This window comes from Aptenodytes forsteri, unplaced genomic scaffold (genome assembly GCF_000699145.1).
Source record: "Aptenodytes forsteri isolate BGI_AS27 unplaced genomic scaffold, ASM69914v1 Scaffold93, whole genome shotgun sequence".
Lineage (NCBI taxonomy): Eukaryota > Metazoa > Chordata > Aves > Sphenisciformes > Spheniscidae > Aptenodytes > Aptenodytes forsteri.
The window spans coordinates 11,805,044-11,826,080 of record NW_008794665.1 but is presented as its reverse complement, the minus strand read 5'-3'; the positions used below and the strand labels follow the sequence as shown (position 1 = coordinate 11,826,080).

General features: G+C 44.4%; 1 protein-coding gene across 1 annotated transcript in view; it reads left to right on the top strand.

Annotated features, from left to right (window-relative positions):
* The window catches only part of ADGRL3 (adhesion G protein-coupled receptor L3), a 333,004-nt gene that overhangs the window by 266,126 nt on the left and 45,841 nt on the right, over window positions 1-21,037 (top strand). The window contains exons 15-18 of the mRNA XM_019470560.1: window positions 9,158-9,367; window positions 9,855-10,075; window positions 17,505-17,571; window positions 18,984-19,075. Of these exons, the coding sequence (XP_019326105.1) occupies window positions 9,158-9,367; window positions 9,855-10,075; window positions 17,505-17,571; window positions 18,984-19,075 (590 nt within the window). The remainder of the gene's footprint in view (window positions 1-9,157; window positions 9,368-9,854; window positions 10,076-17,504; window positions 17,572-18,983; window positions 19,076-21,037) is intronic.

Here is a 21,037-nt window from a genome sequence, read left to right as displayed (position 1 = left end):
ACAACAGCTGGGTCCAGCTGAGAGGGGCAGGATAGATTTGCTGCTGCTGCAGGATGACATATCCATTGTATTCTGCAGGAGTCACTGCCGGTCCAGGAGACATGCCATTAAATGGCTGTGGCATTATCCTGGGAGACGTCTGAAGAAATGGCCTATTCAGAGCACATGTTTACAGGTTAATGGCATTCTGCAGTCCAAGTCTGTTTTTGCCAATTTCCTACAACTGCTTGAATTTTCAAAAGAAATGTGTGTTTGACTCATTATCACCTGCCTGGAGTTAACAGATACACCTGAGTCACTGAAGTCAGAGGTTGCACCTGGGAAATGCAGATAGCTTTCCACTCCACTGATGTGAATGAGGGCGATCCCTACTGTGTGGTGTAGATACAGGCTAGCGCCGAAAAAGCCTCTTCCCAAACTGCGAGTAGGTCAGCCTTGTCTGCATGGCATTTCACCCAAACCTCATTAGACTAGTTGCGCTGGTGTTACCTCATCTTGCAGAAAGAGAATGTGAGACCCTTGTTTGCCCATGCTCAGCCAACAGGTTGGAAAGAGCTACAGCTGGAAGTTTCCTGAGTGACAAGCCAGTGTGCTATTAGCCAGCAGGTGTTTCTGGGTGTTAATGAGTGCCCTCAAGACTTTCAGGTCATGTTTTATCATTAGGCTGCAGCCAAAGTATCATTGCTGTAAGAGCCAAATTGGCTCCACTTTGTTGACTCTGATGCAACCACACAGCTCCCTGGCATGTCCGGTTTAGCAATCATCCCGGTCTGAGGGTGAAGGCAGGTGCATACCCTGCAAACATCTGCAACTCTTCCCTCCAGCTGCTCATCACCTTGCTCTTCCTGGTGGCACCATCCCGCTCCAGTCTGCTGGTGGAGCTGGCTCATGGCAGATCTGGGAGGTGGCTTGTGTGACATTCTTTATGCTGTTGCAATGAGTTGATTTTAAAGTCTTGGCAGGAGAATACCTGCGGGTTTGGAAAGGTGGAGGTTTAAAAATAAATGGGGGTTGTTGTCGTTCATTGACTCGCACTCATCTCTCGTAGGCGTGCTTTTGAGACATTTTGTTGTCTTGTGTCTTGTACAAAAAGGCATTCCTTGCCTCAAGGACCTTTTAGTCTTCTTGGAGGTGGAACAATCCTTGGGGAAAGGATGTTGTATGCTTCTGCAGGACCTCTTGCAGCGGTGTTCTGGCCAGTGACTAGGATCCCTAAAAAGCACTGTCATACACATAATAATTAATAATATTCTGGGAGTTTTGCAACAGAAACAGTTTTCTCCTGTAATTGAGATTTGTAGTTTACTGACTTCAGTTTGTCGGATTTTTGGATCCGTAGGGAGCATCCTTTGGTGTAATGAGTATCCACAGCACCCTACCTAATGAGACCGAACACTGGGCGTCGTGGGGAGCGGACATCGGAGTCCTGCTGCTTCAATTTGACAAGTGTCACTTCTGGTCATGAATGATCTCCCTCCCTGGTAGCATGGCAAAAGAGCATGTTCTCTGGAGGAGACCTCGGTGGCTGCTCTGCTAGTTACGGGCTGGGATTCAATTATTAGCAGAGCATATGTGGTAAGGCGGAGCTGGAAGGTAGCGCTGCTGAGGAGGTGATTGATGGCCGTCTGGCTCTCTGGCGTGAAACAGCAATATGTCTTTGTCCGAAGGGGCAGAAATTGACATTGGCTGACCACAGCAGCAGGGATTTATTGGTGTGCTTCAAGAGTAGAAGTTGCTGGGATCAATTCCAGTCTTAATAGGACAGTACCCGATTAAGAGGAGGAGATTTTAATTTGAAAATGCTTCCTGCCTGTTAAAATTAGTTGGGCCCAGAGTTTCTTATTCACCCATACATTTCAGTGGGGTAAATAACAGTGCCCAAGACCAAGAGCCTGCTGTACACACAGGCAGGATGCATAGCTGCTGGGAAGAGCGATGGACCTACACCTGCAGGTACTCCTCCAGCTGCTGTCAGAGCCCCAGCTAGCACGGGAAGAGGACAGCAGAACCATAATGACCTGTGAGCTGGACCTCGCTGATGCATCCTCCTGGCAAGGGATGACCTTACAGACCTGCAGCGTTCATTGCCCTTTCGGACAATTTACCAGGAAAAATGAGAACCTCCCTTTGGAGGGAGATTCTAAGACTTGGAAACAAATCACTGTTTTCATCAGCGAAGAAGTTCATTTGGCCTGTGTTATGGGAAAATTATTACAGTTTCGTAGATATTTTGTTAAATTATGAGATATGTTTAACATAGATGGGATCTATGTTAAATATCTATCTATTGTTTGAATTGGTAGGATATTTGTTATGACCCTTAAATGCTATAAAAACATGGTGGGTACCACGCCATGGGACAAAGCCCATAGTTAAATAAGCCATTCTACCTATCTAATTGCCGCAGAATTATTCAAAATTTACAAGCTGTTTTTCATATAAGCTTGCACTTTGCATCATATTAATTATAGCAGATGCATCTTAAATGTACTATGGGAAAAATATACAGCCAGAAAACAAGTTCAGAGCTGGTGGGAAAATGCAATTAAAAAAAGTACCCAAAACAGAATAAGCAAAGGTACCTCAGGGTAGATAAATGTTGCTTATCAGTATGTAGTGAATGCCAAAGCTTGCTCTTCTTTAAATAAATAAATAAATAAATAAAACAGGAAAGAAAGGGGGAAAAAAAGAAAGGTGTTTTAACTGTAGCAATTAATCGGAAGCTTTCAGATGTTATTCTATACCACAAACATGTTACACTGTGCTAATTATTTGGGGAATGGAAGCGTTAGGCAAGCTAAGGAGAGAAAGGAATAAAAATATATGAAGTCTAAATGGAATGCAGTGGTCCATTGCCTAAAGCAATACAGCCATTTCAGATATAAAGAGCAAGCTGAAGTTATTGCAGTACTGGCTTATCCATATATTAGCACTTGTGGGATTGAACAGCAGTGAATGAAAGCAGAAGTGGGTGCAGGACTGTAAAAAACCCTAATTGCAGAATTAAATTACTAAAACCGCTATGTAATGAATTTTGCAAGACAAATCGTTTGTACCATCAAAGGGGTTAATTCTCAAACGACCCTGTAGGTCAAATATACCTATTAGGTCAAGTAACCTATGCCTATGGGATCGATTCAGAGTTGTACCTGGTAGCAGTCCTTGAGCTTTTTGTCTAGGTGGGCAGTAAGTCGCTCTAGGGAGTTCCTTGAGTTCCCCACCCTCAGTTTGACACACGTTGTTTTGTGTGTTAAAATTACACCCAAATTAAGCTAATAAAAATAAATCCCAGGGAATGTCAGCTTATGACAGAACGGCTCTCCCCGAGAGCCCAGAAAATTATTACACCCACAACCCTAGTTGTGTCTTACTGTTTCTAGTTCTGCCGGGTTAGACGTCTCACTGGTCCTTGTCTGTGCGTTCCCCGAAGCATTGACCCAGATCTTCTCAGGTAGCCACTTCTGGGTGTCCTACCTGAAAACATCTAGAGCCTGGCTTCAGAAAGACATACTCCGAGTCCTTGAATTTGCAGTTTCTTAGCTCAGCACTTACAGGTGTCAGAAATTTGAGCACACAGCAGCTTATTAGCCACGGCTTGCTTTCCCCCCAGTCCAACGGGTACGTATTTGCTTAGCATCACCCTTCTTGACTTTCTGATCTGCGAGCCAGGGCTAGTTGCACAGTATGGAGCTGTGCTGCAGAGCATGGGGACAGCATAACCCCTAGGGTTTCCTGATCCTCTGTTCTAAAATGCGCAATTCAAGTAGCTCCCATTGGCAAGCACTAAGCCTTGCCATATTTCTTGCTATCTCCTTCCTTTCTGGCTGAGAGCAGGGTGAATGCAAGGACCGAAGTGAAGGTAGTGGCCATGGTGTGGTGGAGCCATGTCCCAGCTGTCTCCTGGCACCAGGATGGGTAAGACCATTGGTGCGACTGCAGAAGCTGATGATGCTGTGACCAGATTTTTTCCAGGAACTCAAATTAACAAGCTGGCAGCTTGGCTGGGTAGATGTCTACATTGAGTTTGGCACAGCCGCCGTAGCTCATTTCTTGGGTTGGAGATGCCTTATGAGTAAGCAGAGCTGCAGTGCTTTACTAAATCCAGCCAGCACAGGAGGGCAGGACAATGGATGCAATTATTGTCCCAAGCCTCTCCTCCTCTCCCCAACTGAATCTCACCTCAACTGCATCTCAGTTGCAGCAGTGTCGGTGAGTACGATGGAAACACTGGGCTTTTGCCACACGCCATATCCACAGTAGTGGTTGTAACACATGGCGAGGTGAGGTCTGTACCCATTTCTCTGTGCACACCTGCCCCCGAATAGCTTCATTCTGGCCGTGGGGGTTTCTGCAGCTTGCGCTGGCTGCTGCTTCTGGCAGTCACTGGAAGGCTGCTGCATTTTGGGGAGAAGTTTGTGGGAAAGGGTTCTGCTAGGAGGACTTCATCTTGCTGAGGAAGGTGGAGGAGGAAGAAGATGGTCTGTGTGGCCCGTGCAGAATATGAAGGCAGCTTTGAGGACTAAGGCAAGGAGAGGAAAGGTGGCTAAACCACCTTGCAGGAGTGCTTGGTGATCTGAGCCTTATTTTAAATGACCATAGTCAGAAGACAGTGATGTTGCACGGGGGCTTCAGGTGGGAATTAAGCTCTCTTTATTCCTGGGTTAGGACCTGATGGTGCCCATGACAGCATTGCCTTTGCAGAGCACAAAGGGGATATGTACCAGGTCCGTGAGTGCTGTGTCTGCTGTGGAGCAGAGCTGCCTGCCTCCCTCAGTGCATCCTTGGGGAAGAGGGAGAGGATGGGTGCTAAAGCAGTGGGATCCCCCCAGCACATATCCCTCTTGTCCACAGACGGGGGGAAAGCCCCCTCGAAACCTCTCATGCCTGCATAGCCACGGTAGGCGATGCCGTTAGCCAGCCCAGACGCACTGCAGGAGCCTTTGGGGTTTCCTCCCAGTCCGTGTAGCCCAGCTGATGCTTTTGGCACATCTACAAAGCCGTTTGCTTCTTAAGTAGCCCTTTGCACTTAGCCATGAAGCATCACAGCCAGGTCGTAGCAGTAATCCTCTCTCAACACCAGTGACGGGGCAAAAAGGGCAGAGGGAGCCCACACAGTCCCAGATAGCTACAAATCTGAGAAGCAGCATCAGCAGTGCACAGGAGTTCAAACCTGTCCCACTTGGGTCTCTGCCCAGCCCAGCACACTGCCAGCTCCCACCGGGCACCGAGTGGTCATATCTTAGCTAGTTGATGACACTGTGTTTTTATTTACTGCTTACTTATTCCTCTACCCCCAAACATATTACTTTTTCCATTCCTGGAGGGACAGATTAGGCAAAGGAATGTGTCCTTTGCTGCTGGCAGCTCGATTTGGCTGCTGTTTTCTTCTACTGATGTTTTTAATAAGGGAGGAAATGGCTGTTCATCTCGGGGAGAGCCGTTCTGTCATAAGCTGACATTCCCTGGGATTTGTTTTTATTAGCTTAGCTCTGGTGTACAGGCGCTGCCAGAGCTGCTCATTGATTTTCCCAGCCTGGATAATATCTAGGCTGCCTGCTCACCCTGCTATGGTTGCTACCAGGGCTCCCGTAACTCCTCCTGCACAGGTTTCCATCAGCGCTCTCCTCCTGCTGCTCTTGGCCCCACCGGAGCAAAAGCAGGGCTTTATTCCAAAGCCAGGGAAATCTTCTTTCACTGGGCTTTGGGTCAGGCTCATGCCTAAGTATTTGATTGATGCTGTCAGGAAATTGTCCCTTGGACTGATGTGTGGTATCTCCCATGGGCTCTTCCAGTTGCCTGGGTCTTTGGGGAGATTATCAAGAAGCAAGAGCTGACTGTTATCAATACACTGGTGGTTTCAGATGTATTTTGCATTCCTTAGGGACCCTAGGGCTTGCGGGGTGCTGGAAGGATATCATTAGCACGTACATCAAAGTTATTTTATCCTCAGTCAGTGAGTCCATGAACAGTGCTGGGCAGGGTAAAGAGATTTGCTCCTCTTGCATGTCTCTGCAGTTGAGGGACCAGGCTCAGAGACTGCGACCCAGACACAAAATCTTGGTGTGCTATTTATCATACTTAACCCTGGAACGCCATATACCAGCTGTATAAACCAGGTACATTGCTCCCTTATTTGTCACATAGCAATCAGGTGATGGCAAGGATAATCTCATGGCACTGAGGAGTGATTACCACGATTCCTCCTTTTCCCATATTATTCTGCTTTGTGGCCTGTGGCAGTGCAGTATTTTGCAAGTTTCAGTCTCCAGCAAAAGGCAAATTCCCTTTTGTTGGACTTGCTGGTGTAAAAGCTCTGGATGTGCCTGGCCTGGGGGCAGTTGGCAGTGCCATGGGAAGGATGCCAGTGCTTACCAACTCCTCCCTGACCCATTGGCTTTGTCATGGCACCTGAAATTGGGCATCCCAAACAGGACAGAGCACACCCAGCCTTTGAAATCCAGCTCACTTCTTCTCTTCGACTTTACTAGAAAAGCTACAAATTCATATTTTTTTCCCTTGAGGTGTTTTTAAATTTCTCTTGTTCCCGGTTTATTGTTATTATTCCTTTTTGTTTGCTCTTTCGTGAGTTTGTTGAGTTTGCGGAGGGAGGTTGTAATTATGGAGAATTTGTTTTTATGGTTGTTTCCCAGCACTCCAGGGATGGGCGTTATGTACATAAAATCAGTATTATCATTATGATTAATACTAAAAAGAAGAGTAGTAAGAGTGGTAATAATAATACAGCAATGCGTTTCTTGCTAAGCACGCTGAGCTTCATGGGCAAGGGGCCCTTCCCTGAGGAAGACCATGAACCTAGATGGCAGGATCCCTCTCCAGGAGCAAAAACACCCCTAATTTCTGCATTGTGTCTTGAAGTCAGCAGAGTTACGGTTTTGTGATAGAAGTACACGAGCTGAGACCTGTGAAATTCATCTCATGTAGGGGAAGAAGCCCTCAGATAGCTTTCCTGGTGCCAGGCTAACTTTGTCTTGGGATGGATGAATCTGTGCTGTTGGCCGCATCTGGATGGGATGGATGTATCTGGCCAAAGTCTGCCTGGTTTCTTTCTCCTTGCATGTGCCCGCATTAGCTGCCTTGCCCCACTCGCCCGGCCCAAGAGCTCATGGCCACTTCAGCCTGGCAGGGTGATTTAATCAGGTGAGCTGGCAGGGTTGTTCAGGGAGATGTTCTCCTGCCATTCCCCAGCAGCCTTGGACGAAAGAAGGAATGATTTGCAAGGTGCAAGGTTTGCATTAAAATTTTTTCGCACTGAGTTAAGAGGGATGGATGAGCTGGAATGACACTGAGATAAAGCAATGCACGGCCAGCAGGAGAATGACGTGTGCTTCATCTTCTCAGTTTTCTGGGTGCTGCTGGAGGAGCTGGCTGGAATAAGTGTTTCTGTCATGATCTACAGTAAGCACACAATGATTTCTTGCCTCTCTGTTGGACTTGCAACCCCTAGTTCCTTAGGTATTGGAAATACTCAGGAAGAGCTGCAAGAGCATTTGAGGATAGGAGCCCTCATCTCTCCACCTCCAATTCTCCCTGGAGAGAAAACTTCCAGCATGGAAGAGATGGAGGGGAAAGTCGCTCCCCATCTTTCATTACCATTTGATGCCTATCACTCATGCTGATAAAGCCAAAGAGCTGAAAGGTTTGAGTTGTTTCTCACAGGTGCTGACATAGCAGAGTGTATATCAGGAAAGGCCTGACATTTGATGTGGCTTTATCATTGGCAAGCAGGCAAAGAAAATGATTAAATTAATCACCTTTTCCCTCCATCTGTCATAAGCTTTTATCCCACAGGGAGGAAAATGTTTCCAGTTTGTCCTGGCTTTTTGAAGTGTGACACTATTGTATTTGCCAGCCTACATAATGCCTAAGTCATCAAAATGCCAGAAGTAGAGGGGAATGTGAATACCACTTATAACACAGCCTGGTGGACCACAAAGCTGGGTTTCAAGCCTCTCTGGACTTTTTGGAAAGCCCCCAGAGATTTCCAGCCAATCTTTCCCTCAGCTCATTGACTCTAACCACTTAGCCCCGAGCAGCCGCCTCATGACTCACCGTGTATTTCTCATTTCTTATTTACATTTTACTAAGGAATGATATCTCTAATTTCACTGCATCTGGTGGACACTTGGGGAGTTACGGGCAAGTTTTACAGCCTGAATAAGGAATAAGGTGGTGGGATACACTCAGTGTCAGGGTCCCAGCACCCCCCTCCTCTTTCTGGAAGGGACGTGCAGTGTAAGCCCAGGAGCAATCCAGTGGTGTTTTATCAGCAGAGCCAAGGCACACCTATGCTGCCCCTTGCAAAACTTTGTTGCTGGGTTGCCTAACTTTGCCACTGCAATGGCCATGTTTGCATGGCTTTGGGGTAAGACCATGCTAACAAGTTCATCACAGGGAATCACTCACTTTCCAGGCTGTCTTAAAATCACTGTTCTGTTACAATTTAAAAGCAAATTCGTGTTAAAAGGTCCGTCTTTTTTTCTGGGTAGCATTCCAGGGATCAGTCTGACTTCTCAGGAGTTTTAAAATATAGTTCCAAGGTTTGAAAAAGAAAAAACAAACTTTCTTTCTCCTTCCCCAGTGAAAAAAAAAAACCAAGACATTTAAGCGATCTCTTTCTGTCCAAAGCCTCCAAGCTCATACATCTCTGTGAACATTTAAAGAAAGTCTTTTTTCACTGTTGGTAAATGGTTGTAATGGACTTGAGGTTGTAATCTCCACGATGCTGTTAGCATGAAACATTTTTACAATAAAATCAGTGTTCGATGGTTCTTTATACTGTGCGTCCGCCCCTTTGCCATGTTTGCGAAAGATGGAGCTGCATGCAAGACTAGCTATGACATTTCAGTATTTTCAACAACAGCATCATTGTTTCTAAGATATTTGGGGTTTGAGTCTGTTCAGGGCACCTGCAGCTTGCCAGACGCTTTGGAGTCTGTGTTTTAGGTTGCAGCTTTCTTGATGCAGGATTCAAGTGTAGGTCCATTTAGTCTTTTTGCTACTGGTCTCTTGTGCCACAGCTTGGTGAATGGATACAAATATTTAGGGAAGGGTCTCAGACAACCTCACTCTGTGTCTGGGGTGGATTAGAAGTCATGCAGCATGTGACTGATGATTTTTTTTTTTGTTTTATCTCCAGCACAGCGACGCAGTCCATGACCTCCTCCTGGACTTTATCACGTGGGTTGGCATCCTGCTCTCACTGGTCTGCCTCCTGATCTGCATCTTCACCTTCTGCTTCTTCCGTGGGCTACAGAGCGACCGCAACACGATTCACAAGAACTTGTGCATCAGCCTCTTCGTGGCAGAACTCCTCTTCCTCATCGGCATCAACCGGACTGACCAGCCGGTAAGAGGCAAAGCACTTTCTGGTCCCGCCACAGGCTCTCGTCTCAGTGTGTATAGGATGTTTGACCATGCAGTGAGATACATTTCAGCACTGCCTTAATTCCATGCATGAGTCCTCACAGGGTTGGGCCCCTGGTTGTTAACTGCTGATGCCTGCTGTGATTTCAGAGGCTGTATGTGCATTGTTTGTAAATAATGTGTTGTGTATGTTTAATAAGCATACACTATGTACACCTTTATATGTTTATTTGCCAGATTGTGTGCATACCTACCTTTGTATCTTTGAATATAATTTATATATGCAGAGATGTGTCTATTTTAAAATAGTTCACGCACATTTTACAAGTGAAAAAAAGTTCTTCCTTTGGAGGAGGGAAGATAAGAACTCCCTCATTCTTATTAAAACTCTAAGTAAGAGTAATCCTGACTGTTGCATTAATTCAGCATGGTACAAACACCTTCCCTTGCTCTTTTCAATCCGCACGCAGATTGCCTGTGCTGTCTTTGCTGCCCTCCTGCACTTCTTCTTCCTGGCGGCTTTCACCTGGATGTTCCTGGAGGGTGTGCAGCTCTACATCATGCTGGTGGAGGTTTTTGAGAGTGAACACTCCCGGAGGAAGTACTTCTATTTGGTTGGCTACGGCATGCCTGCACTGATTGTGGCCGTATCAGCAGCGGTGGACTACCGGAGCTACGGCACGGACAAAGTGTGAGTGGGGCTTAGCACTGCTTGGACCTGGTCGGGAGGGATGGAAGTGGGGACGACAAAGTGAAGTGAAGAGCTCAGAGACCTGGCAGGCAAAGGAGGCTTGTGCAGGCAAAGCTCAGCCAGGAGGCGTGCCTTGCCTTATCTCTATGTCTCCGACACAGTCCATGATGATACAGGATAAATTCCCCACTATGAAACAATTTGCAAAGGTATTTTCTTGGGGAAGTCAGTCGGGGAAAATTTTATCATATCATTACATAACATCAACAGAGGTGGCTGTCCCGAGTCTCAGTTTGGTACTGTATCAGCAAGGTCGTCCTTCTTTAACCAAAGAGTATTTCTTATTTGGATTATGAAACACTGCTTTCTTCTTCTTTTTTAAATGTTCTATCAAATTAACAGAGCCTGCAAGCAAAATAGGTGGTGACTGTGGAGTGCATTAGACTCTTTGCAAATCGGAACAGCTATATCGTTTATCATTATGAATATTCTTAAATGTTTTTAACATTGCTGAAGCTGGTATCAAAGCACAATTTAGATGATCATGCAACACCAACTAATGGAAAACAAAAGGAAAATCGAACCTTTGATTTTCTTTGCCAGATTTGTTACAATAGCACTAACAATGTGTTTTTATTGACTTTTTTTTTGCTTTCCCATGTCAGGCTGCCTTTCCCCTGTCATTTTAACTGAGTTAAGGGCTCAGTCTGAAGGCATACATAGCAATGAGCCGGTGGTGTTTTTAAAGCTCTTTTTTAGCATGGGTCAGGTCAGGCCATGGCAGCAGTTGGTATTCTGTTAAATTCAACTGCAAAATTTTTGCCTGAAATCTTATTGGTGTATATGAACCTGATTCCTTGCGGAAACAAATCTGTAGAGCGGTTGAGCTGCTCATGATCCATTACCGTGCCAGCAGGTAGGCTTGGATCCCAGCCGGATTTTTGTGTCATGTTCCTCCCATGGGTAGGAGAATAGCAATCTGAATTTGTATAAATGTCATACTTCATGGAAAGGAAATGGCCCACGCAGATAAAGGTAGGAGGGAGTAAGTTTTCAAGGATCTCTACCAATTTATCCAAAGTAGTTTAACCAATTTTGACAGTCCTAGGGGGCAAAGAAAAAGTGACACAACAGCTGATTGCAGTTTCTGGAGAAGACTGTTTCCATCAGCTGCCACCTGCTTTCTGCCCCATCCAACTCTTCTGTTCACATCCCCTCTTGAGCAATATATAAGCCCTCATTGAATCAGGTATTGAAACATTCTGCCTTGTCCCTTTAGACAAGTTTATTTTTACTGGGGTGTTTCTACAGAGGACCAATCTCTTCACAGTGGCCTACATGGGGCACATTGAGCCTCAAACATTTTTACAGCCGAAAGGCCGTGAGTCCATCTCCCTGGAAAGCCAGCTGAGATGCTCCTGCACATCTGCCATTGCTGGAGCTGTATCCCCACCGGCCCAGTTCACAGCCTGGTGTTTTAGTGGCTGCCTTCCATGTTCTGTGAAGGCAGAACTGTGACTTCTGTGACTTCTGCAGCGTTATTGTCGCAGGGCTTGTAGCACCAGAGCGATCCTTTTGACTTCTCTCTCAATGTTTTGGGCTCCCTACCAAGAAAACCCAGCATTGCGGCTAGTTTGCGATAAAAGCTAGCACCAACTGCGTTCTCTTACAGTGCTCTATAACTGTTGGGTGTTGAGAATGTCTTACTTCATTCCCTCGTAGTAAAAGGACATCCCCAAGACCAGGGTACTGCTTTGGATGTGAGACAGCAGTTGATTTGCATCCGCCCTCATCTTTGCAAAGTCCCTCATGATGCTCTGTAGGGACAACCAGAGAACCACTGTAGATTGTGGGAGATAGTGGCACGTAGCAGGCTGGCTGTAGAGACTGGGAACATATGGCACCTAACCACAGCTCCCATAAAGCACCATGGCAGCTTTGCATTGCTGAAATGTTTCTGCTCCTGTTAAATGAATATATGGACCTTTCTGAAGCACAGCAAAATAAACATATTCCATGGGATACTCTACCTTTTCCCAACAGGCCTTGGGTGCCCAAATGTTTCCATGGCATGGGAGGTACAGACAGAAAGTTTGGCTGAAATTCGCTGGAGGCGAACAACAAAACTTTGTTATCTTTGTGTTGAGGAGGCAGCAGTCCTATGTCTGTGCCAGTAAAATCTCTCTCCCTCCCCACAGCATAAAGTAGCATTTTTAATGATTAAACATGTATATATAATATTTTGCAAATAAATATTTACAGAGATTTGCAGAGCCTAAAATATTTATTTATAATCTCTAATTCCAGAGTGCACAATTTTGTCACATTCTTATAGTGGAAAATAAAAAACATACAATATGTTTTGTATAACTATCATGCTCCATCTGGTTGATGGATGATGATGTATTTTTCTGTATAATGTTATTAGAAGGATAGAACTGATTAGAATTTGTAGTGAACTATATGCCAGGCATACATAATTTGATTGCAAGAAGTTGCTTGGTTTTGCCAGGTTTTGTAAAACATCCTCTGGAATATATTACTTGCCTCCCTCCATTATTTATTGCATTTGTTTAAGCAGGACTTATGGAGCTGTTAGTGTTATTTGTTTTTTGCCTGGCATTTGGTGCCACCGTTCATACATCTCAGAATGATTTGCTTAGACACCCAATGTAGGTTTTCTTGATTTCATTTTCCTTTCTAAATCCAACCCTCCTCTAATACATGCCCCGATTACATAGCCAGGAACAGTATGAGGAACATTGTTCCTCTCTCTGTTTCTTTGTTCATCACTTGGTGCTTGTGATTTTCTGAAGCATCCCATGTCCTAGTATTCATATTGGTGTTTTGGAGTAGCTGCCCAGTAAAGATACTCTCTTACACTTAATTATTCCAAGGATTGGAACTGATCCTTTTCCTTTTACTATTTTTTTTGTTTAAGGGCAGTTCAAACCACTCATATTAGGAGATTAATTTGCTTTTATAACCAAGCAGCAGCGTAGTGATTCTATTAAAAGATCATCCCATTCAGCCCAGCAGGGACTATTCATGTGAGCAAGCTGACACGCTTTTGGCCCTTTCCCTCAAATAAATCAGAAATGTTGCATCTCACCTTGTTCTGATTGTAATTTCTAAAGTAAAGGTGAGAAGCAGGAAGCCCCACTGCAGACAGTGTGGTCCCGCAACATTGCCGAAGCGATTCTGGCGATGCTCACGTGAACTTCCAAGTGACCATTTCTTATGGGCCAGGTCTTCAGCTGCTGAGTCTTAAATGGCCACATCTCAAGTTTTGCTGCAAAAAAGAAGATACTGGGATTGCAGTTTTAAAAAGGTACATCATTTGCCTTGTCCTGTGTGTTAACCAAATCCATCCATCTCCTGGATGGATCTGATGTCAAGCATTGTGGTGGGCAATGCTGCAAAATGCAGAGGGAAAATAGTGTTTGCAGTTGTTGTTAGTGTTTGGAAATAACTTGTGTCTAAAATTCAGTAAAAGCTGGATTAAGACTTTAGCAGCCTCCCTTTAAGAGGACTCACTCAAGTAGCAGGCCGTCCAAAATCAACAGCAAGAAGCTATTTCGTATTCCCATACTGTCCTGGGTTTCTTATCAATGCCTCTTACAAACCTCAGAGGAAAACGGCTATGCTTTGAATGGTTCAATATACTTTAGAAAACGTACTTGTAGGTATATTAATCCACTGGTGATCAAATTCATTGTGACAGGAATCTCTCTATTGCTTCTCCCCCCTTTTGGTATGCTATAAAGCAGGATATATACATGGTAAGCAGTCCAGCTGTCAGAAAGCAAAATGAAAGCCCAGTGTATGTACACAGCCTCCAAGTCCATCAGCCAGCCGCCGACATTTTATGCATGTTAATGTTGCTCGGAAAATAGCTTCTAACAATACGGTCTGTCTTGGGTGGCTCCACTGAACTTGTTTTATTTTCAGTGTTCGTGCTGGGTATTTGGAGGAGGAAGCATGAGCAATGTGGACGCTGGACTGCATTAAACAGAACCTATATTGCACCCTTGAAAGGCATGTCTTGTGCATACATATCCCATTACCGCACCCAGACAAGGAGGCTGTATAGCCACGTGAAACAAACCGCTGAGCTCCCATGAACAACATGATATGTTTAGGGCTCTTCAAATTTTATGGTCCAATGGCAGCTAATGATTGTTTACTGGTTATATTTAATGCACACCAGGGATAGTTTAGTATTTGATTTCTCTTCATGCAGAAAATAGAGTAAACTCTTTGTAGTCTTTATTACTTGGGAAAAGCTTTAGGTGAATATAGCGCCTTGTCATTGTGGAAAAGGAGGAAATTAAAAAGTAAAGGAAAGCAGTGCCACGGAGCTTGTTACGAGCACCGAATATGCTGGTGTGACTCTTGAAAGAAGCAATGGGGTTTTGAGCAGCATTCCCTGCATCTGCAGACTTTCAGATAATCCACTCTGCCTTGTACTGAGCCCTGAAGCAGCTTGTTTGCTTAATGGCAGCAGAGTCTAAACTTGTAATGCGGCAAGTCCATGTTCACGGTGCAGCTGCGCATGGGGGGTCAGAAGTAACTCAGCAGCCCAAGATTAGCAACTTTAAGAAGTGAGTTGCCTGATTGCTTCCTTGTTTTGAGGAGCTCATTTATGCAGCTCATTGTGCGTGTGGGTTTTTGTCTTTTACGGGAAGAAAAGCTCAGTGTGGTACTTGTCTGATTAGCAATTTACAGCCTCTCAACGCAATTGGCGGGATGCCTGTGTTTTGATGTTTTGGTCTTAATTTGCATTTTTAATGAGGTATGACTTAAATGGGTTCAAAGTTGCATCTCTTCCTGATGACCACAAAAAAAAAGGCTTTTTAAAGTCCCTCTGTGGATTAGAGGCAGTCCTGCAGCTTTCCGTTTAGTCGCCCAAGACTGAGTGTCATACACGGTTTCATAGAAAGGTGATTTTTCTATTCAAACAAATAAAAAAATGACATCACGTTCTTTAAAGCATGCAGAGAGGTGAAAGAAAGCCTTCTCTGGTTTTCGCAAGCTGTACTCTTGCTTAGATGAAGCCATTTCTCATTGGAAGGGGACCTTTTTGCTCCATGCCTGTCCCCTGCTTACCCCAAGGGCAGGACCTGGCTCCTCAGCTGTTTCCCATCCACAACATTCATCTCTTGTCACTGAATTGGGCTCCACAACTGAAAAGACAGATTTTTTAGCGGAATGGGATGGAAAATTTCATCCATTTGGCTGGCTGGAAAGGAAACCAGTTGCTTCGTGCTTCTTTGCTCAGCCCGACACGGCTTTTCCCTCGTGCTGTATTTCAGCTCTCACCAATTTTCCCCGTGTCTCAATCTATATGCATTCAAAAACAGCTGCATCAGATGTGACCATGTGGCTGGCCATCATGCTTTAAGGAGTAAAGAGAGGGTTTATGTCTTTCCTCTTCCCTGGGCTTTCCAAGAGCTGATTCGCTCTTTGTGCTGAAGGAAAACCAAGTTGCTTGGCAATTAAACCACACTGTGCTCCTGACTCCTGCGCAGCAGGGGCTGGGGTATGTTTTGGATATTAAACTGGCAAAAAAGTTCAAAATGTTTTAATTTAAAAAAAAAAACAAACAACCCTCTGAGTGCTCTCCCACATACCAGCACTCTTATTATCAGTAGAAAAAAGTTGTGGGGCTGCGTATTCCCTGATTTATATGTGGCAAGCTGAGGCATAAGCACTACTTACACTTTTTTCCTGTGGGATGGGGTAGGTTTAAAGTCTGAAATGCCGTGTAATGTGTGAGCTGCTGCTATGCGGATGTCTTTTTTTCAGGGATGGGGGGAGGACTTTTTACAGGGACTTCATTATCCTTGAAACTTCTATTCCTCTGTCAAATCTAGTTGCAATTGGGCGACATTTCAGATGTTATTACGGGTGATACACAGATGTCATGATCGCATAAACCCTTTCCTATAGGAAATCAGACTCAAATAGTTTCTAGTCACTCATGTTGTTCCATTACCAGCTGCATCTAAATCACCTTGAACTTCAGCAGCCGCAGAGGAAACAAGATTTCCCTGCAATTGCTCTGAAAGCCTCTGTTTGCCTCTCGCATTAAGATTTTGATGCTGTCACATGAAGATTTTGGATGAACAGCTGCAGAGGCAGTTCAGGAGTGATGGTCATGGAAGTGACAGTATTTTAATTTGTGACAAATAGTGGTGCAACCATATATATATATCAATACATCTTTAACACTGACAAGACCTGAAATTTATATGGTCAGGGAGGGAAGTGAGAAGCTTTATCTACATCTTTGAATTTATTCATATCTTGGCTTCTCCCAGTCGTAGAGGTTCAGGGCATGTTTTATTCTCTCGGCAGGCAGCTCCTGCTGATCTCTTCTGTGGGGCTGCTGGCACAGACCTTTCTGCCTGTTGCGAAGTCCATTGGAAGGGAAAAAACATTAAGCACGTGCGCTAGAGCTGTCATTTGTGAGAACTGCTATCTCTTCCACCATGATAAATTCATATATACGCTTCTGTCGCTTGCCTAATTATGAAATTCCATCGGATGTTTAGTATAAGAGTGGTTTTATGCTTTCTTAGTCCTCTGTGTATAAACGGAGCTGTGATTTGCAGCGTTGCAAACACGACAAGATATTATTATTTTAAACATCGTGTAAAACTTTCTTTGAATTTATATTCATCTGTCTTGTAACCAGTCACTTCCATTTTATCTTCCTGTCGCCTGGAATGAACTAGGAATGGAAATGTAATTTCCCAGGGGCCTTAAAAAATGTGGGGAGTATTAAATGCGGTTGAAATTAAGCGATTAATAATTTAGTTTTAGGCCATGAATCAACTTCATGTGATAGCGCAGACCATATGCAACCCTCGAAACATTAGTGGAAACAAAACACTCCGGAGGTTCAGGGAAATAAAATGCTCTAAAGGGGAAGTTGCTGAACCTAATTAAACCTCAGCCTCTGTTATCCAAATCGTGGTTCCTGGTTGCACCAAATTTGCTCTGATCTGCTTGCTGGAGAAATGTTATCTCACTTGAGAGTTGACAGACAGCTTATGTTGCATCAGAGCTGGAGAGGGAAGAGGAGCTTAAAGCAAAGAAGAAGCTCCATGGATGCTCATCAGCCCCCTTCCTTAAAAAACCCCACAGTTTTAAGGTTTTTTTCAGACAGATGCAGAAAGCCTTAGCAAGTAGGCCTTGTGCCATTTTCTCCCTGCTTCCTCCAGAGGCAATTATCTTACTCCATCAATAGCACTGTCAGAAATTGGGCACATAATTCAGCATTTAAATGAACAAGCAATGTAATATTTCCTGTCTCCCACCGGCGTGTTTTGCAGCTCACATTCTTCTCTGTCACTCGCTCACTCTTGATGTATGTCCTGGGTGCAGTCCTTGAATGCCTTCTCTCCCCTGTGTTTCATTACAGATGTTGGCTCCGACTTGACACCTACTTCATTTGGAGCTTTATAGGACCAGCGACCTTGATAATTATGGTAAGAACTCCTAATTAACTGCTCCATCTCTCAGGTCAAGAAATAAAACTTTTGCTGTCCCTTTACTCTTTATCTTTAATTTACACAGATTAATTTGAGAAAGGCATGTTCTTCTTTGACCCCACCTGGCACAAGCAATTAGACCCTCATTATGAGAGGCTCTTGGCATTGCAAAATACTTGATCAAAACAGGCCGGGGAGCTTTGGAGCAGGTGCTTGCAGAGTTTGGTTTCTACCATTAGACATTTAGAAGTGCCAAACTTCTGCATGTTTTGATGCACTCACTGCCCACCCCCACCTTTCGAATTCCAGAGTGAAGCTTTGCATTAATCATGCAAAAAAGGGAAATTGGGGGGGGGGGGGGGGGGGGGGGCAGAATGAGATAAAGTCCAAACTGGAAGAGAGGTTTGATGGGGGTTTTTCCTCCCTGGCAGAAGTTGAAGCTCGTGTGACTTCACAGTTAGCACATTGCCAGCATACCAGCAACAAGGTACCAAAAGAACCTAACTTTAGAGGCAGCTGGAGTTTTCTTATACTTTAATCGCTACAATATGGCTTAAATAAACCATCCTTTGTTTTGAATAGACTACAGTTTGGCTAACACAGCAAACCAGGCGTTCTCACTTCAATGCAGACATTGTCCCTGCTTCTCTTATTTCTCCTGCAACTGGGGGCCGTTTCAGCAGCCTTCCACATCAGGGAGGGGGTCGCGTCACCAGCTACAACTGTTGGGTTTTTTCCCCCTTAAGCAATTCATTCATAAAAAGATATCTTCCCTTTTTGATTATGTCTCACATCCTGGCCTGGGCTTTTGGGGGAACTCCTTTCCAGGAATTGGCAGCCTTGTTAACACTGAGGCATTGAAACACCATCACATCTTTTACAGAACAAATCAAACTCTTCTTCCTTTTCATTTTTCAACTTTGCGTTGTGCTAAGCATCTTCAGCAGTCGTGATTTCCCTGCCCATCTCCCCCGTTACACCTTATTTAAAAGATATATTCACAGAAAAAGGTGCTTTTTTGCTTCATTACAGTGGGGCCAGCTAAGCAAGATGCTTGGAATGACTTTTCACGACTGTACTCAGACACAGAAGAGCTATTACAGCAATTATTTTTAATTTTCTGTAACATCATTTGAAGCACTACTGTTGATGTTGGAACCAGCCCTGTATCAGTAACATATGCAGCGCCACATCTTTGACAACGCTGTGGCATCACTAGTCCTACAGTCTACAGGCCAGCTTACCTTATAAAATGCTTGGCAATTTTCTGTGATTCAGTCTCTATAAAACTGTAGCGAGAGCTAATATCCTATAGCAACTCATCTGTTAGAGAGAAGAAGCTGACTTTCTCCCCATCATGTTGTGCTGTGTCATGTAACCCTTTTTTTTTTCCTTGCCCCCCATTGCAGCTTAATGTCATCTTCCTTGGGATCGCTCTCTATAAAATGTTTCATCATACTGCCATACTGAAACCCGAATCTGGATGTCTTGACAATATCAAGTAAGTGGTTGGGTGTTTTTCTTTCTCTCTGCCTGTTTCTGTCTTTTGCTGTTTATGGCCCTGTTCCTCTCTGAGGGGCGTACAGTGGAACCAACTCTGCTGGCAGCAGTGATAACCAGGGGCAATACTGGGTTATGGCACTGCAGAGTGGTTTCTAATAGGTACCAACAAGTGGCTGATGATGAAGCACTGTCTTTATTGGGATTTGGCTGCCAATGGTGGCATTTTCCGTTCAATTTTGCGTGAAGGAAGCAAAGTTGCATTTGCTGTCCTTGAAGCAGGTAACGTCCTAGTCCCTTTATGTAAAAGGAAATCATGCCCAATAATTACTGGCTAATTATTGCAGTCTCTACACGGAAGGTGTTGAAATTGTTGATCATTACTATTTCTTTGTGCTCTGAGGGCAGCAGCCTTACTTCTTTTCTGTTTGTTTTGGCCACTGACAGATTTAATGACCCAAATTCTCCCCAGAATCTGATTAGTTTCAGCAAGGTTACTGGGGGTTTACCTGGGAGTGCCCACATCAGAGGATGTGCTTGCCAGCCAAGGCATGTTTTGCCCTTGGACTTGGTTAACGTCTGAGCCTGGGCATCTTACTGTCTAGCAAGCTGCTTCATTATATTGATAGAATATTAGTCTCCATTAGTGCCTGTTTATTCAAGTACCTCTGGCTTTAATTACTCGCTTCAAAAATACAGGTGGGATTTCAGGTGCAGCACATGATAAGATGGGAAGCCTCCTAATTAACAAAACTATCTAATGAACCTCAGGAGGAGGAAATTGTTGGGAGTCAAGGCTCTACTGCCCACCCAGGAAAAGAAAGCGTTGTGCGACACGGCTGGAAGTTGGTTTTCCCCTCTCTTCCGTGGTGGGAGCAGGAGAAGAGGCATGAGGGGAGCTCGTTAGGAGATGACTGAATTGCACAGTTGCAAGGCAGTTCTCAGCAAGGTTTTATTCTTACCGCTGAGCTGCTCTTGCAGATGCGGCTTTAATTTAAACTAGGTCAGTCCCCCCTTAAAACTTCCCCAGCAGGCAAGGCTTGCAATGCCGCCGGTGTGCCATGACCTGGCATGGTCCTTTGGGTGAAGTTTTAGTTTCTTAGGCGCGGCTTCTTCTTTGAGGGTTGGGAGGAAAGGGGACCAGAGCCTGTACAAATGCGGGAGACCCCAGTGAGCTCGGGGACCCACAGGGTGCTCGTTTGCCGTGTCTGTCCCTGCCCAGGTTGCAGGCAGGCTACTCTGCGGTGTGCCTCTGTTTCTCCTGCCACCGCTCAGCTATAAGATGCAATTGGAAGAGCGGTCCCTCCTGAATGTCCAGGACTGATCCCAGCGTGATAGTCTTTCATTCGGTCTTAGATGAGGTGTTAAAGGAATGGTACATTTAATAACACTTATTAATATGACTACTCATCATGCATTAGTGCTATGGGATTGCTCGCTGAGAACAGTCTTTCTAAGGTTACCCACACAAAATCTGTCTAGAAAGCCTTGCAGTATGACATTTAAATTAAAAACTGGGGAAAAAAAATAAAGCCCTTATAATTAAAGCAGAAATAATAATTGCCTACTGAATAATCTTGCTTGTGCTAATCTCTAGTATCTTTGTTTAAAATGCCAGGAATTTATACAACCAGTTACATCAATTATAATGTTATTGTAAAATATTTTATAGGTTCTTTGGCAGATGAGTGTCTATTCCTGATTTGACTTCATTAAAACATTTTGAAAACACAAGCAGTTAAAATACTTTTAAGTATGATGCTGATACCCTTCCAAACATGTTGCTTCATTACAAATGATTTTTTATGCATGGAAAAATAAGAGAAACATAATATAAACTTGGGAAGACCTCAAGCTCACCCTAGGAAGTTTATCAAAACAAGAATTTCAGAAAGGACTTGATTGTAATTTCTGAATACATAAAACAGGACAAAGTTAAGTCTCTAAATCCAAGGCATGTGTG